This window comes from Gossypium arboreum, chromosome 7, assembly GCF_025698485.1.
Source record: "Gossypium arboreum isolate Shixiya-1 chromosome 7, ASM2569848v2, whole genome shotgun sequence".
NCBI lineage: Eukaryota > Viridiplantae > Streptophyta > Magnoliopsida > Malvales > Malvaceae > Gossypium > Gossypium arboreum.
This window is the reverse complement of record NC_069076.1, coordinates 12,625,362-12,642,084: the sequence shown is the minus strand read 5'-3', so window position 1 is coordinate 12,642,084 and position 16,723 is coordinate 12,625,362. Positions and strand designations below refer to the sequence as shown.

The 16,723-nt window shown below is 33.6% G+C and overlaps 1 protein-coding gene across 13 annotated transcripts; it reads left to right on the top strand.

Moving 5' to 3' along the window:
• The first annotated feature begins 1,344 nt into the window (after positions 1-1,344).
• Positions 1,345-15,967, top strand: LOC108477762 (transcription factor AIG1-like). 13 transcript variants are annotated; one of them, XR_001870260.2, is made up of 7 exons: positions 1,350-1,610; positions 2,470-2,658; positions 3,718-3,766; positions 14,013-14,077; positions 14,508-14,548; positions 15,486-15,583; positions 15,716-15,967. XR_001870260.2 is itself a non-coding variant. In XM_053031343.1 (6 exons), exons 1-5 carry the CDS (start codon positions 2,612-2,614, stop codon positions 15,504-15,506), a joined length of 261 nt encoding a protein of 86 aa, XP_052887303.1. In that variant the 5' UTR covers positions 1,345-2,611; the 3' UTR covers positions 15,507-15,583; positions 15,716-15,967. The 13 variants fall into 13 exon arrangements, 2 of the variants coding, with proteins under 2 accessions (XP_052887303.1, XP_017635823.1); XR_008286175.1 differs by lacking the exon at positions 2,470-2,658 and adding an exon at positions 13,350-13,452 and having other exon boundaries at positions 1,351-1,610; XR_001870262.2 differs by adding an exon at positions 13,350-13,452 and having other exon boundaries at positions 1,351-2,658.
• The last annotated feature ends 756 nt before the right edge of the window (positions 15,968-16,723 follow it).

Sequence of the window (16,723 nt, the reverse complement as noted above, 5' to 3'; positions counted from 1 at the left end):
GCTAAAGATCGAGTATTAGCGGTGCTTTTTTAAAAACGCCGCTATATGTACATCTTTAGCTGCCCTTTTGAAAAAACGCCGCTAGTGCTTGATCTTTAGCGGCGTTTTCAAAAAATGCCGCAATAGAATTTTGCAAAATGCCGTCATTTTGTTTTGAGCTTTTAGTGGCTTTAGCGTTTTTGAAAAGCATACAAAAATGAAAAAAATTAAAATACTATTATTTAAAATAATTTTAAAGATTTTTGGTATATGACTAATTATTTTTAATTTATATGTTAAATATTTTCTTATATAATTGTAAAAGAGATAGTATTAATTTTAAAATATTGAATTAATTATCATTATAGTTTAGGGTTTACGGTATTTGGTTAAGGGTTTAATGTTTATGAGTTACTATTTTAAGGTTTATGGATTATGAGTTTAGGGATTATGGTTTATGGTTTAAGGGTTGGGGTTTAAGACTTAGGGGTTAGGGGTTAAGTGTTAGGTTTTTAAGGTTTATAGATTATGTTTATGATTTAGGGTTTAGGGGGTAGGGATTAGGGGTTTAAGGCTTAGATTAATTAATGCTTTGTAATTTATATATTAAATAATTTATTATATAATTGTAAAAGAGATAAGATTAATTTTAATATATTAAAATTATGATTATAGTTTAAATTATAGGTTAAGGTTTGGGGTTTATGGTCTAGGATTTATGATATAGGGTTTTGGATTTAAGGGTTTAGGGGTTGGAGTTTAGGGGTAAATATAGTGAACTACTTAACTTGTGTATCTTGAATTTTTTATAATATAAATCTAAATAAGATAAATCTAAATTATTATTTTAAATATATATATATATCAAAATGGGTTAAATCCCAAAAGCATAAATTATGAACACAATTATTGATATAACATCATTTTATATTTATATATTGCATACATAAATATTTATATTTATTCAATATAAAAATATATTGATGTATTTATTTTTAAAACGTGTATGATTAAATCAAAATTAAAGTTTCAACTATACATTTAGACCACAATTAGAATTTCATGTCTACAATTACACATTAAACCGAAATTCATATATAATTACGAGATATATCTCTATCAAAATTTAGGTTTATACATATAATTAAATATAGTTTAAATTATTTAAGAGATAATGATAAAGTTTATATATATTAAAACAAAATAAAGAATTTTTAACAGAGTAAAAAGGTGGGAAAATGACTTTTGTGGCGTTTTTATTAAAAACGCCGCAAAAAGTAAACAATTAAAAAACGCTACAAAATTTTTTACACAAAACGGTGCCGTCTTTTTACCCAAAATGCATTAGACTTTTTTGTTCCCCCCCTTCCCCCCGAAATCCTAAAATTTGACAAGAAATCTTTCTTTTTTCCCTCCTTTCTTTTCCCAAAATCAGTTCCCTCCCCCATCCCCAAAGAAATCCTAAAATTTCACTTGAAATTTCTTCTCTTTTTTTCCCCATTTTATTTTTCCCAAACCATTTCTCCCCTACCCCGATTCCCTTTATTTTTTCCCTCAATTTCCTCAAATCGGCAGCCCTCTACATCTCCGTCGGTAGCCCGCTGCTGTATCTCTGTCGACATTTGCTGTCGGTAGCCCTCTCTCTCTTTGTTTACTATCACTGTTTTTACTTGTAATTTTCATATTAATAACTATCTCTTCAAATGGGTTTTCTTTTCAATTTATATGCCATCGGGAATAGACCTCTTTAGTCTTCGAAAACACTTTCCCTGATCGTTAATTTTACTACAGTTGACAGTGTTCTAAGGGTTCAGACTCGAGAGTGTGCTATTGGTATGCTTGAAAAAGCTATAAAGTAACTTCATTTGTTCAGTTCTCCTTGTGCTCAGAGATAAATCGATTCTTGTTTTTTTGAATTTTGCAATATGAGAAAACAAATACTCTTGTTTTTCCCTCTGTTGTTTGCTCCCTCTTGAATATTCACTGAAATCCCAAAAATCCCATATTGTTTTTGTTTTGTTTTTGAGGTTCAAATGTCTCAAAACTCTAGAAAGGAATCACACATACCTATAGAGGAATTCAAGACGATTAAGAAGAAAATGTGGATGTTTTCTCTTTAGTCTTTCTTTTTGTTTGAAAAAACGATCTCCCCAGAATTTTTCACTTGCGTTATGGAAGCTATCATCGAAACAATCATAGCACTGATCATCGGCAACAACGAGAAAGTCGCTAACCATCAAAACTTTGTTCTTCAAAAGCTATCTTTCTGGTTCGCTCCCACCACACGTCCACCTGGTCTACTCTCTTTCACTTCTGGTTCCTAAAGACAAACTCTCATACAACTTCGTTTAGCTTTCTTTTTATTTTTGTGTGTGTTTTTATATGGCTGCTTACTATTTCAACGGTAACATTTTTTTATCTGGGAATTGTTATTCTGGTTTCCTCGATCCCTTTTCCCGTGATTTGGGTCCATGCAATGGGATTTCACAGTCCTTGGTTTTGGATAATGAGAAACGTGAGCTCGTGGTGAAGTCGCCGGTGAAAGTTGGGAAGAAAAGCATGGCAGAAGAGAAAGTTATAGCAGCTTTAAAGAGTTATAGCGAAGCTGAGAGGAGGAGGAGAGGAAGGATTAATGCTCACCTGGACACCTTCCGTACTCTCTTTCCATACAGAGAAAAGGTTCTTCTTACAACCTTATTTATATATGTTAGATGGATAATATAGTTCATTTAAATTATTTGCTTATATTATGTGCCTGCTAGGATTCTTTGAGTCTTAAAACTTGTTGTTTAACAGTGATCATTAGATGTAATTACCAGGTTGTCCAGGTAGAGTATAAGGTAGAATATGAAGGGTAGCTATGAACCTGAAAGGATCTTTGTCGACCGTAAAATGAATATTTGGACATTTTAATTATAACAAAAAAAATTTGTTGTGAGGTCATTTGCTGCATCAATTTTGCACTTGGAAGGTCAACTCTGAATTTCATAAATGCTGGAGTCAACTAAGGGGATGCATCATTCTTTTTAGCAGATGTTTTAAAATTTGACAATTACGAGATTAAGGTTTATTTAGGATCCCAGTTTCAGACCTTCAGTTCTAGATAATGGCCTGCCTTTGAAGCTGTAACTGCTTCCATTGGTGGAGATATTATCTGCAAAATTTATAGAAGTTTTTATACAGTGTGTGATTTTAGAAATGCACTGCAATGTATTGATTTTATTTCTTCCTCTGATGATGAAATATGTGCAAAATGGTTAGGAATAAAAGTGGTTCAACAGGGGAAAACTCTTGTGATTTTGCTCTTGCTTACTACTTGGTATCACTCATTTCCACATTTCACCTTGTGTATATTTTAGCATTTATCTTTCCTGTCTTCTAATCTGCGCCACCTTTCCTATCCTTCACCCACTCCACACGACACACATATAACCCCCTTCTCTCTATGTTCAATTGCAGTGCGGATGGTTCATCTTTTATCGTTTACTCTCTCTTTGTTTTCTTTTGAAGAGATTTTTAAGCTATTTATCTTTTCTCTTGATAATAAGCTCTAACGGCAGGAAAAACAAAAGGAGGGATCTTTTGAAGTGGAAAAAAGAGAATAAGATCAGATTAACATCTTTGTTGGTTTTTTTTAACTTTTTATTTATTTGGGTTTGGGATATGAATTGTGAGTTTTTGGTTTGTTCTTCACAAGGATCTGTTTTAAGCTTTTGGGTTTTGTTTTTGAGTGTTTAGAGAAAGAGAAATGGCTGGAAGTAATGAAATCAACCTCAACAAGTGCAAGGTACAATATTTTCTCCTTTTTTTTCCATTTACTCATTGTGTATATTCTTTCTAGAATTGGGTTGTCAAAGTTGAGTTCTATAATGAATTCTTCATATATTTTTGGGGTTGTTTTGGGTAATTAAGCTGAGTTTTAGCTTATTTTTTTGTTAGAGTTGATGGTCTTATCAATCTTATTTATTGAACTTTTTTCCATATTTGAATATCTAGGGTTATGGGTTGTGGAAAGTTGATTCTTTTGTTATTTTTGGGGTATGGAGTAGTTTAGTTTGATTTTTAAGCTTCAACGTCTGTCGAAACCATTTTTTAAAAGGGAGGTTTGAAAAACGGGGTTCGACTCTTTGAAAAATGAAAATGGGAGTTGCCACCAACCTTTTTAGGTGTGATTGGATCACCTTTATAAAACATTTTGGTCTCTGAAATTCAAGAAAATAGGTTCGGAGTCGATTCACGCACAAGAAAGGATTAGCACCTCAATAACGCCCAAAATTGGTACCGAATTGATTATTTATTGTCCTAATGTCGAAAATTTGAAAAGATTTTAAAATTTGAACAATTTAAAGTTGAAACTTGAGATTCCTTTGTTAGAAAGTATACAAACATCACATCCAGTATGTTAAGACACGATGTTTTAAATCCTCGTAACTAAATTTATCTCATGATTTTGAAAATTGATTAAAAAGGATATTTGGTTATTTAGTCAAACGAAAAAATCGCAACCCAGCATGTTAGGGCACTATTTTCCGAATTTCTAAACACCAAACATTGCCTTATTTAAGAAAAAAACTTTTTCAATTAAATGAAATATATTTTTAAAAATAATGAATAATATAGAATTTAATAAAAAATAATTTGATATAATACTAAAATTATTAAAAATAAAATATAAAAGAGAATTAAAAATCAAGGAGATAGGGATTAAATAAAAATGGTTGAAAACAAAGATGAACAAAGAATAAATAAGAACAAACCGTAGAAAATAAAAACGCAAGAGGGAGAGAAATTTGAATGAATGCTCTCAAGAATTCTTATTGCTTCCCACAACTCCAGTCATTTACAATGAAGGGAGAGGCCTCTATTTATAGTTGAGCCTTCCTAAATCCAATGGTACAGATCAATTACATCAACGGTTAAGATTAAAGGATATCTACAAATTAAATCTCTAAGGTTACAAGATCATATCTTCAAGATTGCATATCATATCTAAGATTGCATATCATATCTAAGATTGTATCATATCTAAGATTGCATATCATATCTAAGATTGCATATCCTTAAAGATTATATTTCCATATGAGTCAAGTTTATTGATGGACCTTAAATCTTTTCAAGTAATGGGCCATTCCGATTGGGCCAAATTATATGTTTGTAATTTTGGACTGAACTTGGACTTTATTTTTTTTGGGTTTATTATTTTGTTTTGGACTTATTTACGGACCGGGCAAAATTGAGTGTCTCATTGCCTTCTTTGCTCATTCTTTGTGTAATGAGAATAGAGCAAAGACTATAAAAGACCAATTTTGCCCGGGCTCACCGAGTCTTGAGTTCTTGATCCTTGATCTTCTTTAAATGGCCTCTTGACGGCTTCAATCTGCTTCACTGCAACTCAGAAAGGCGATATCTGCTATCTTTGATCTACTCCCCGTCTAATACAGAGACACCAAATCTGTTATCTTTGATTTGCTCCCCGTTTAATACAAAGATGCCAAATCTGTCATCTTGGATCTGCTTCGATGTAAACACATGAAGGTCAAATCTACTATGTCTTTAATCTGCTCCCCGTCGAATATGGAGATGCCAAATCTACTATCTTCAACTTGTTCCCTATAAACACAGGGATGCCATGCTGAAATCTTCAATCTGCTTCGCTGTGAACACAGGAATGTCAGATCTGCTATATATTCGATCTGTTCCCTGTAAACACAGGGATGCCAAATCTGCTATCTTCAACTTGTTCCCTATAAACAAAGGGATGCCATGTTAAAATCTTTGATCTGCTTCGCTGCAAGCATAGGAATGTCAGATCTGCTATGTCTTCGATCTGTTCCCTGTAAACATAGGAATGCCAAATCATCTTGGATCTGCTCCCCGTCGAATACGGAGATGCCAAATCTGTTGTTCTTCTCTTCGATATGCTCTCTGATAATACAGAGACGCCAAATCTTCTATCTTCGATCTGCTCTCTGCCAATATAGAGATGCCAAATCTATTATCTTCGATCTGCTCTCTGCCAATACAGAGATGTCAAATCTATTATCTTCGATCTGCTCTCTTCCAATACAGAGATGCCAAATCATCTTAGACTTGCTTCAACGTAAACACGTGGAAGCCAAATCAACTGTCTTCGATCTGCTCTCCGCCGAATACAGAGATGCCGAATCTGTCATCTTTGATCTACTCTCTGCCAATACAGAGATGCCAAATCTACTATCTTCGATCTACTATCTGCCAATACAGAGATGCCAAATCATCTTAGACTTGCTTCAACGTAAACACGTGGAAGCCAAATCAGCTATGTCTTCGATCTGCTCTCCATTGAATATAGAGATGCCAAATCATCATCTTTGATCGCTCTCTCGCCAATCTGAGATGCCAAATCATTATCTTTGATCGCTTCGCCAATCTGAGATGCCAAATCATATTAGATTTGCTTCAACGTAAACACATGAAAGCCAAATCAGCTATGTCTTCTATCTGCTCTCCGTCAGATACAGAGATGCCAAATATGTCATCTTTGATCTGCTCTCTGCCAATACAGAGATGCCAAATCTGTTATCTTTGATCTACTCTTTGCCAATACAGAGATGCCAAATCATCTTAGAATTGCTTCAACGTAAACACATGAAAGCTAAATCAGCTATGTCTTCGATCTGCTCTCCGTCGAATACAGAGATGCCAAATCAGTCATCTTCGATCTACTCTCTGCCAATACAGAGACGCTAAATCATCTTAGATTTGCTTCAACGTAAACACGTGAAAGCCAAATTAGCTATGTCTTCGATCTGTTCCCTGCCAATACAGAGACGCCAAATCTAGTATCTTCGATCTGCTCTCTGACAATACAGAGACGCCAAATCATCTTGGATCTGCTTCAGTGTAAATACTTGAAGGTTAGATCTGCTATGCTTTAGCCTATTACCCTACTGCTTAGGGGGTTAAAGTGCACCAATCTTCATTGTCCCTTTGAAGGATATGACCTGTATAATGTGTATGAGTTCATGCTTAATGATTAGGATGCTATGATCGAAATGAGTCAAATGCTCCTAATTAAACCTGTTATAATGCAAAATGTTTATGAATATGACCCCTATTCTAGACGTCACTACTCATTCCTTCATCGTAGCTCATCCTTGTTTCTCTCAAAATATCACTCTTACTCAGCCTCCAAATATTATGACCCACTGAAAATGTCTGTAAGATGATCCTCTGATCGAATCGTTTGATTTATCCAATCATCATTTAGACTGAAGAAGAAATTTCAATTTCCCCGAGTACATCCGACCCTTACATATAGGAATTTTTTAAACAATTGTCCTATTTCAGTTTCTTGTATTATCTAGAAATTTCCAGAGTAATATGCAAAACTTCGTTTGTAAAGATATTTAGTTCATCAATCATTATTTCTATGCAACACACTTTATGAATAATAGAGGACGAATAAATAGATCCAGAGGATAATTAAATTTGAATGAATTTGTCCAAAAATACAAAGGAAATTAATCTGATAGCTTATCTTTGAGAAGAAAGAGAATCTAAAGATAGCAAGCAGGACAAAAGTTAGATGCCCTAGATATTGCCGCTTGAGTGTCTATACACCAGCTCCATGAAATCTTTTTTTTTTTAGTTCAACATGTGTTTAAAAGATCCAAAGTAATTCGTTGATGCCTCAATATGTAACATACTTCACTTCTCGTCGAATCCGGTATAACAAGGTCACTGCATGACTTTCCAAATTTGAGCTGCCCTTTCGGGTTTTCAACTCAAAACCCCTTTAGTCTTAAGGCACCCTTTGCAGGTTTCACCTTGGCCTCTCCATTTTTTTTCTTTTTTCTTTTTATTTTTTTCTCTTTTTTTTGAAATAGAAGTCACAAAGTGCCCTTTGCGGGTTTTCACCTTGGCTTCCCTTCTCCTTCAGACAAAGTACTCCTTGACCGAGTCCGAATTCACTAGATCAGATAAATTCTTCCTATCCATTTCTTGTCAAAATCAGTGCACCTCTAGAGAAAGCCCTCTTCGTAACATATGGCCCTTTCCAATTCGGCATCCTTTTGCATGAGAAGGATATCTTTCAGCCCAAGGTTTCCTTTATGAAATTCTTTTGGACAAACCTTCTTTGTCATAAGTCTGTGTCATCCATTTTTGGTGCATTTGCTTAGGATGAATACTTTCAAGTTAAGTTTACTAGAGGTATTCAATTCTTGACTCCATCAAAGCTTGGAGGAAAAATCTTGATTCATAAACCCATGAGAAAGGGATTGCCCCAATGAGATCTGGCCGTTGTTTGTCAAACCCTACAAAAAGATGGTTTAATGATTCTCAGCAGACAAGAATGAAATTGCTGACTTTATCCTTCAACCTGGAAAGCTGAGGTACAGAGATTACTCCCGGAGCATACATCCCACCATGACTCGATGATGTTTCTAAAGCATCCCTAATCTTTATAAATTGCCCCCAAATGTGAAGCTTCCAAATGAGTGTAGCAAATAGGAGCCACAACAAATATGGCTGTGGTGCTCCTTTGATACATATAGGATAGAGAATAAACAAACTCTTGCAGATCATCAGCCAAAAACCCAGCCTAGTCTAAGAGAACATGATAGTGGGTCTGTCTAGTGATTCCAATCATTCCAGCATGGGTATCAAGGTAAAAATCATTGTTCTTTGGATGGCATACTTTTTTGTCAATGACAGTACCATGTAGCACATTGTCAGGAGATTCCTACTGAAAAGAAAACTTGCTATGATGGTTTTTCGTACAACAATAACCACAATCTTTAGGGTTCCACTTCTCGTCAAGGAACTTGTAAGCCTCAGCAACTTGATCAAAACTTGATTGAATTGAGACGCGTTAACCCCATCCCTGAAAATAATGATTTGATCAGGTTTCATCTTTCTTGAACTTGTATAGAAGTCTAAGAGAGCTTCCTTCATGATACCGTCATCCACTTTGTTAGAAACTGGTTTTGAAGAAAGAATCTATCATTTTAAGCTTCAGAGACTGCGTACGGCCTGATGCCCCATAGTTGGAAATCAATGGCCACTGCCTGGAGCTAACCATCGCAGCCATTGACAGCACATCAAACTACTCAGGAAAGCCAAACAGTGCACCTATTCCAAGGATGATGGTTGGAACCTTTGAAACAAGTTGTTTGCCTTAGCGTAACCATAGAGAGTAGGCGGTAGTTTCTTATGCCAATTTTTACCAGTCTCGGTCATCTTTTGTAATTTTTTTTTTCTTATTTTTCTTTTCTTTTGGCAACCTTTGTTGTACTGTGGTATTGCGCATTATCTTTGAAAAGACTGCAAACTTTTGGCATTGTGTTGTTATATATAATCTTTTTCCTTTTTTTTTTTTTTGAAATGGATGACTTTTGACTTTGTAATATTGGCATATGAAGCTATCTCCCCCTCTTAATGGAGTAATTGACGTCCAAAAAGATGAGTCATTGTCAGCTTGAAACTTTTGACGAGCTTGGGGCCATAACATACATGCCCCACAAGTCTTGACTCCTTTAAATTTGGTATTCATTGTACAACTGATGCGATTCCTTTCCATGGTGGACCAACAGTGCTCCAAAACCTCATGTTTATCCTAGCAATTGCAAATCCTCCTGCATGCGTCTTTGGACCACATTTTTGAATTCCCATAATAGTCTCAACAAGGTCTTGTCTTGTCTCCTCAGCTAATTCCAATTTCGCAATCTTTCCTTCCTTTAAGGCTATATTTCCTACCACCACTTCATGGGGTATAAACCATTTTCAACAAATTCAGAAACAAGTCAAAATTTCTGTCACCTTCAAAGTATTGAGATTCCTCTAAACACATATCGCACTCAAAAGGAACTCTGAATCTGTAGTATCGTTGCCCTTGTCATTGATATCTAGGGATCTATGATAGGCACATAAAAGAATATACAAGGAATAAATGAATTCAAGAATGACTATTTACATGAAATGAAAATTTATAAAGAATGCCAAAGGTCAAAAGAATCAGAATGAAAGAGTATTCACTCGGATAAATAATAAAATTATGTTTTATTGAAAATAAAAATGTCTGAACATGAGCCCACTTCTCAAAAGAAATCTCATTACTCCTAGGCTTTAGAGCAATAAGAGTGTTTTGAATATTACTCCATAAAATTCCTAAATATTACAGGAAGTTCTTCTGCAGTCCAATTGTTTAAAGAACTTCCCGGTTCGTAAGGGCGAATGCCCTCAAGGTTTCTTTGTTCAGTCCCTTCCTCATTGATGATTTTCATTTCCAAACACCCTCTTCTCCGGGTAAGCTATCCCTCCTGACACAAAAGTCGGGGATATGTAAGGGAACGTCGTTAATTCCCATTCAACTTCTTTTTCACTCAGCTGTGACCCTCTTCTCTCTCTCTCTTTTTCTTTCTCTTTTTGATAACTTTAACTAATTAGAGTCTTTTTATAATTTTGAATGCAAATGATGTGATGAGATGCTATTAGATGCAAATGCATGAATGCAAAAGGATATCGATTCTGATTCAGTTTCATTTTAGAAAACGTTATTTAAGGAACAAAAATCTTTTCATAAAACAAATTACAAATACGCTTTCGCCCGTAGGCCCAGAGTCTTAACCCTATCTAATAACAAAGCTAACTTTCGACCACGACTTGACTGTAGCTCATATTGGTGCTCAACGTGCTTGCCCTTTCTACCAGTATCTGTAAATGATCAGCTATCTCTTGAATTTGAATTACGGCTTCACCTATGAAGTAAGCTCTACAGCCAAAGACAACTCCTCCAATGTCTGTGAAGTTGCTCTGATTACCTTGAAAGAAAGATTGGCGAACAAGTAGGCATTCTAGCTTCGCAGCATACTACCTTAAAATGATATCAAACATCCTCAGCGTTTCTTGGGAGTCTTTAAATTTCTGCCTCCACAGAACATTTCGAATTGCTTGCATGGGTATCTTCGCAGCATAGCTAATCTCTACTTTAAAGGTCTTTAAACGATACGATCTTCTTTAATCTCTTTCTTTTATGCTCATTTGGGCTGTCCCGGCCATCAGGGCTTGCATTTCCATTATTTCTGATAAGTACAACATCCTAAAGTACCACAGTAAATTCCAGCTTGTTGTTTGGTAGCAGTCCTATAGTAAGTGAGCCTTTCTACCATCATAAGTAAAATTCTTTCCATCCAATTCAATTTTTTAGGTCTTGAACCCTTACCATCCACGAGGTGACTATCTTCATCTGTAATGGTAGAAGTGTCCATCAGTACTCCCCACGCTCACCTTGAATTGTTCATCTATCTTCATGTTAAGCAAATACTGCAATTCCCCATAACTATTGTAGAACAACTACTTGGCTTCGTTACTCCATTAATCCCATATTTCCTTTAACTCTTGGAGGTTATTTTGTATCACACTAATGAGAGTGTAGTCCCATAATTCTGATGTGTATCCTTCGATGACACTATTTCCTTTTTCTATCTAGGTTTTCTCTGACCAAGCACAAACGAAAGAGTTGTCCTCCAATTTATTAAGATATTCGTTCCCCATTACAAAATTTTCTAACTCAGAAATCGAACCTTGAATTGACACCTTTTAATGATAAATGACATGCAATATAGCAAAATAAGAAAAACAAGTCAGTGTCACATATATAAAAAAATATAATAAATAAGAACTTATAAAGGTAGGCACTAAAGGTCATCATCATACTACCTGGGGCAAGCACTTAAAGTTTACTATATGTAGTTCGATTCTAAAGCAAGGGTACCTGAACTAGTAGATTCCTCGATCTTCACCAATTATAGGCTCATTTGGACCAAGTTCGGTTCAGGGGGACACATTTCCCTATGGCCATGCAGAGATGAAAATCTCACGAAGACATAGGGACAGATGTATCCCGAAAGCAATCCACTAGCCCATGCGGAGGTGAAAACCTCACGAAAGTATAGCTTCTCACTCCCACTTAAGGGTGTGACCACAACGGTCATGCAAATGCAATGTGTGCGTAAACAATAACAAACATATGCAACTAACACATGTAAAAATGACATATTTTAAAAATTTTCCAAAACTTCCGACATTAAGACATAAAATAATCAATTTCTTGGCTCGACTCTCTTACGTCCCCAGTGGAGTCACCAAGCTGTCGAAACCATTTTTTTTTAAAGGGGTTTAATATATTTTTTAAAAACAATGAATAATATAGAATTTAATAAAAAAATAATTTGATATAATACTAAAATTATTAAAAATAAAATATAAAGAGAATTAAAAAATCAAGGAGATAGGGATTAAATTAAAAAGGTTGAAAACGAAGATGAACAAAGAATAAATAAGAACAAACCGTAGAAAATAAGAACGAAAGAGGGAGAGAAATTTGAGTGAATGCTCTCAAGAATTCTTATTGCTTCCCACAACTCCAGTCATTTACAATGAAGGGAGAGGCCTCTATTTATAGTTGAGCCTCCCCAAATCCAACGGTACAGATCAATTACATCAACGGTTAAGATTAAAGGATATCTACAAATTAAATCTCCAAGATTACAAGATCATATCTTCAAGATTGCATATCATATCTAAGATTGCATATCCTTAAAGATTATATTTCTATATGAGTCAAGCTTATAGATGGATCTTAAATCTTTTCAAGTAATGGGTCATTTCGATTGGGCCAAATTATATGTTTGTAATTTTGGACTGAACTTGGACTTTATTTTTTTTGGGTTTATTATTTTTGTTTTTGGACTTATTTCTGGGCCCGGGCAAAATTGAGTGTCTACAACGTCATATATGAGTTTATGTATTATATTGTTGATTTAATTATATAATTGAATAAAGTATAAGTTTGAGCTTAAAACTGTTGTTATTTTTGTATTATAATTTGTTCCAAAGTTAATTTTTTACCCAGAACATGCTCTGTATCTATGATTTTGTTCCTTGAAACAACTCTTTAATTTTTTATACTAATTGTTCCTTGAAATAATTCATCTCGTTATGTGCACAAGTATTTAAATGTTCATAATAGCAACTGGCATTTTTTTTTTGCAAGAGAAATTATAGCTCTAATTAATTTATATTGAGGACAAAATGAAATGAAAAAGGTAGAAAGAAAGGAACTCTAGCTATCTCAAGTCCAAAATGAAATGAAAAAGGTAGAAAGAAAGGAACTCTAGCTATCTCAAGTCCCTACTAAATTTCAGTGCTCTAGTAGTCCTTTTGGCAACTTAGGAACATTTTGAGCTAGCCTTTAAGTATTGAAAGCATGCCCTATTTTTCCTGACTTATTGTCTTGCAATGTTTAGATGTTTTGTTGTTTTTATTAATTAGCACTAGCAATGATCTTGGTTTTCAAATTTCAACATCCTAATAACATGGTTTATTAGGTTTAGGTAAGATCAATCCTTGGTGGTTTAATCTTGCTGTTTCGGGTTGGAAGAACTGTATAAAAGAAATCAGTTAAATTGCTGCTATTAATGAGGTCCGAAAGTGAGTAAATTGATGTTTGAAATATCTTTGTATGGTGGATTGAATGCTGCTGTATATTGTTGCTCATTACCAAATTAATGTTGAAACTAAGCTAATTAAATGGTGGATAATTTGCTGTCGATTATGATGGAAATGACTATTAAATGTTTAAAATCTTAAAATCTTTCACAAATTTTAATAAATTTTTGTATATTTTTCAGAAAATTTAACTTCATTTTATAATTTAAAAACTACATTGAAAATCAACTTCAACGGGATATCTAAATTGAAATAAAGTTGAATATTTATTTATTACTTGAAATTTTAAAGAATTTATATATTTTTGAATGCTTTATTATTGTTGACTTAAATTGTTACATCAACATCATAATAGTTATTACACCAAATATGTTCTACTTGTTGACTTGGGATGATTTCAATATATAAATTTTAAAGAATTTATATATTTTTGAATGCTTTATTATTGTTGACTTAAATTGTTACATCAACATCATAATAGTTATTACACCAAATATGTTCTACTTGTTGACTTGGGATGTTTTCAATATGTTCTTTTATAGGGAAACTGGATCTGGGAACATGCAAAACTTAAAGCTAGAATGCAGACTTTACAAAGAAACATGAGGTACCCTCCAATGGCATCAAATTTTAGATACATTCAAGGCATGCATCTTTCTCTTTTAATAAATAATTAATTATATTTCTAGGTATTATGAAGGAGAAGATATCTAGAATTTGAGTCTTAGAGAGCTTCAAAATTTGGAGCAACAACTTGATTCTGTCTTTAAACGCATAAGATCCAAAAAGGTTTAAATCATTCCAACAATATATATACTAAAACATTATTTTCCTTAGTGTAAAAGATTTTCATGATTTATATTTTAAATCACTCCTTGATCACCATGTTTGCCAAAGGTAAAGTCATTGATTATATACATAAATTCCTCAAAAGATAAAAGAATACCAAAAATCTCAATATTCAGCTTTCTTTTTTATTTTTCATGTTATGAACAAACAAGAAATGTGATGAAGATGATTATATTCTCACCTACCAGGACAAAGAAGGAGAATGGCTGATTGCAGGCGATATTCCATGGTAGTAAGAATATTTTTCCTTCCTTTTCTTGGTTAATGAATCCTAAAATTATATATTAGTAGTAAATGTTACAAATTGAAGTGTTTAAGTACTGCAAATTGAAGTGTTTAGTTGCTGGAAATTGAGATGTTTTATCGCTGTAATTGAGGTGTATAAATGTTGTTAATTGAAATGTTAAAGTGCTGCAAATTGAAGTGTTTTAATGCTATAAATTGAGGTGTTAAAGTGCTGCAAATTGAAGTGTTTGAATGCTGTAAATTGAAGTGTTTAAATGCTGTAAATTGAAGTGCTTAAATGTTGCAAATTGGAGTGTTTAAGTACTGCAAATTGAAGCGTTTAGTTGCTGGACATTGAGATGTTTTATCGCTGTAATTGAGGTGTATAAATGTTGTTAATTGAGGTGTTAAAGTGCTGCAAATTGAAGTGTTTGAATGCTGTAAATTGAAGTGTTTAAATGCTGTAAATTGAAGTGCTTAAATGTTGCAAATTAAAGTGTTTAAGTACTGCAAATTGAAGTATTTAGTTGCTGGACATTGAGATGTTTTATCGCTGTAATTGAGGTGTATAAATGTTGTTAATTGAGGTGTTGAAGTGCTGCAAATTGAAGTGTTTGAATGCTGTAAATTGAAGTGTTTAAATGCTGTAAATTGAAGTACTTAAATGTTGCAAATTGAAGTCTTTAAGTACTGCAAATTGAAGTGTTTAGTTGCTGGACATTGAGATGTTTTATCGCTATAATTGAGGTGTATAAATGTTGTTAATTGAGATGTTAAAATGCTACAAATTGAAGTGTTAAAGTGCTGCAAATTGAAGTGTTTGAATGCTGCAAATTGAAGTGTTTAAATGCTGTAAATTGAAGTGCTTAAATGTTGCAAATTGAAGTGTTTAAGTACTTATTTTGGGTTTTTTTAACTTGTGTGATTATTTGTGTTTCTAGCTGTTGGTTTCAATTAGATGAGGCTAACATCTCCATCACCAGTGTATAGAGGTATCTTTGCCACGTTCCTCGCAGGTTCAAGACAGGTTTCAGAGAAGGTAGGAAAATACTAATATCCTTAGGCTCATTGCTTTCTGATTTTAGTTCCATTGCGTATTTTTGTTCTTGTAAGAAATTTTGGGTTTTTTTCTTTCAAAATGTTCTTATTTTTTATTGGGGGTGATGTATAGGTACTAAAGCAACACCAAGAAAGAAGGTTGCAGCAGTTTCTGCGTAAAAGGCAAATTGTAATGGTATGAGGTTTTGTTTTGGATGAAGCCATGTTTATGAGGAAACATTTAGTGATGAAGAGTGAAATTATGTTCCATTGGATGCTTTACTTGTTATTTAGTTTCTATTTGAATGTAGCTGTCTTATATTTTGAACAATTATTGGAGCTAATATGTTTGACCCTTAATTTCTTCATTGTCTTTTTTTTTTAACTTGATCAATGTTATTGTTTAGTTAATTTAAATTTATTAATTTTTATATTTAGTTTTGAAGTTTAAATTTTAATAGGAAATTTAATTTAATTAATATTTTTTATCCTTAAAAGTGTATAGTTTAAAGTTCAAATTTTAAAATTTAAACATAATATAATATTTACCATAGAAATAAATATTATTTAATTAAAATAAATTTTTAAAGGTTATATTCTTTAGCGGCGTTTGTGGGAAAAGTGCTTGCTCAAGGTCTATTTTATAGCGGCGTTTGTAGGAAAAGTCTTTGCTAAATGTTATGACTTTTAGCGGCAACAAATGCCGCTAAAAGCCATGACTTTTAGCAGCGCTTTTCCCACAAACACCGCTAAAAGCCATGACTTTTGCGGCGTTTCCTATAGCGGCGTTTTTTGTGGCGCTAGTAAAAACGCCGCAAATAGTTTTAGTGGCGCTTAAAAACATCGCTAAAGGCTAAAAAAAGCGCCGCTAAAAGTCTGTTTTCTTGTACTGTTCACTAACACCTTATGTTCTCTTTTCTCGTTTCAACTTCTCGCAGAATATATACATAGAGGTCATGATGGAGTTGAATTAAATGTTTTCTTTTCCCAGTTAATATGATTTGTACTAATGTTGATGGAGTTTTAGAACTGCGCGAATAGAGTATCTAGAAGTGATAGAGTACCAACTTTCAACTCAAATATTTTGATTTTTTTTTTACATAAAACAAAGATTACATTAATTTTAACCTGCCTGATCTAT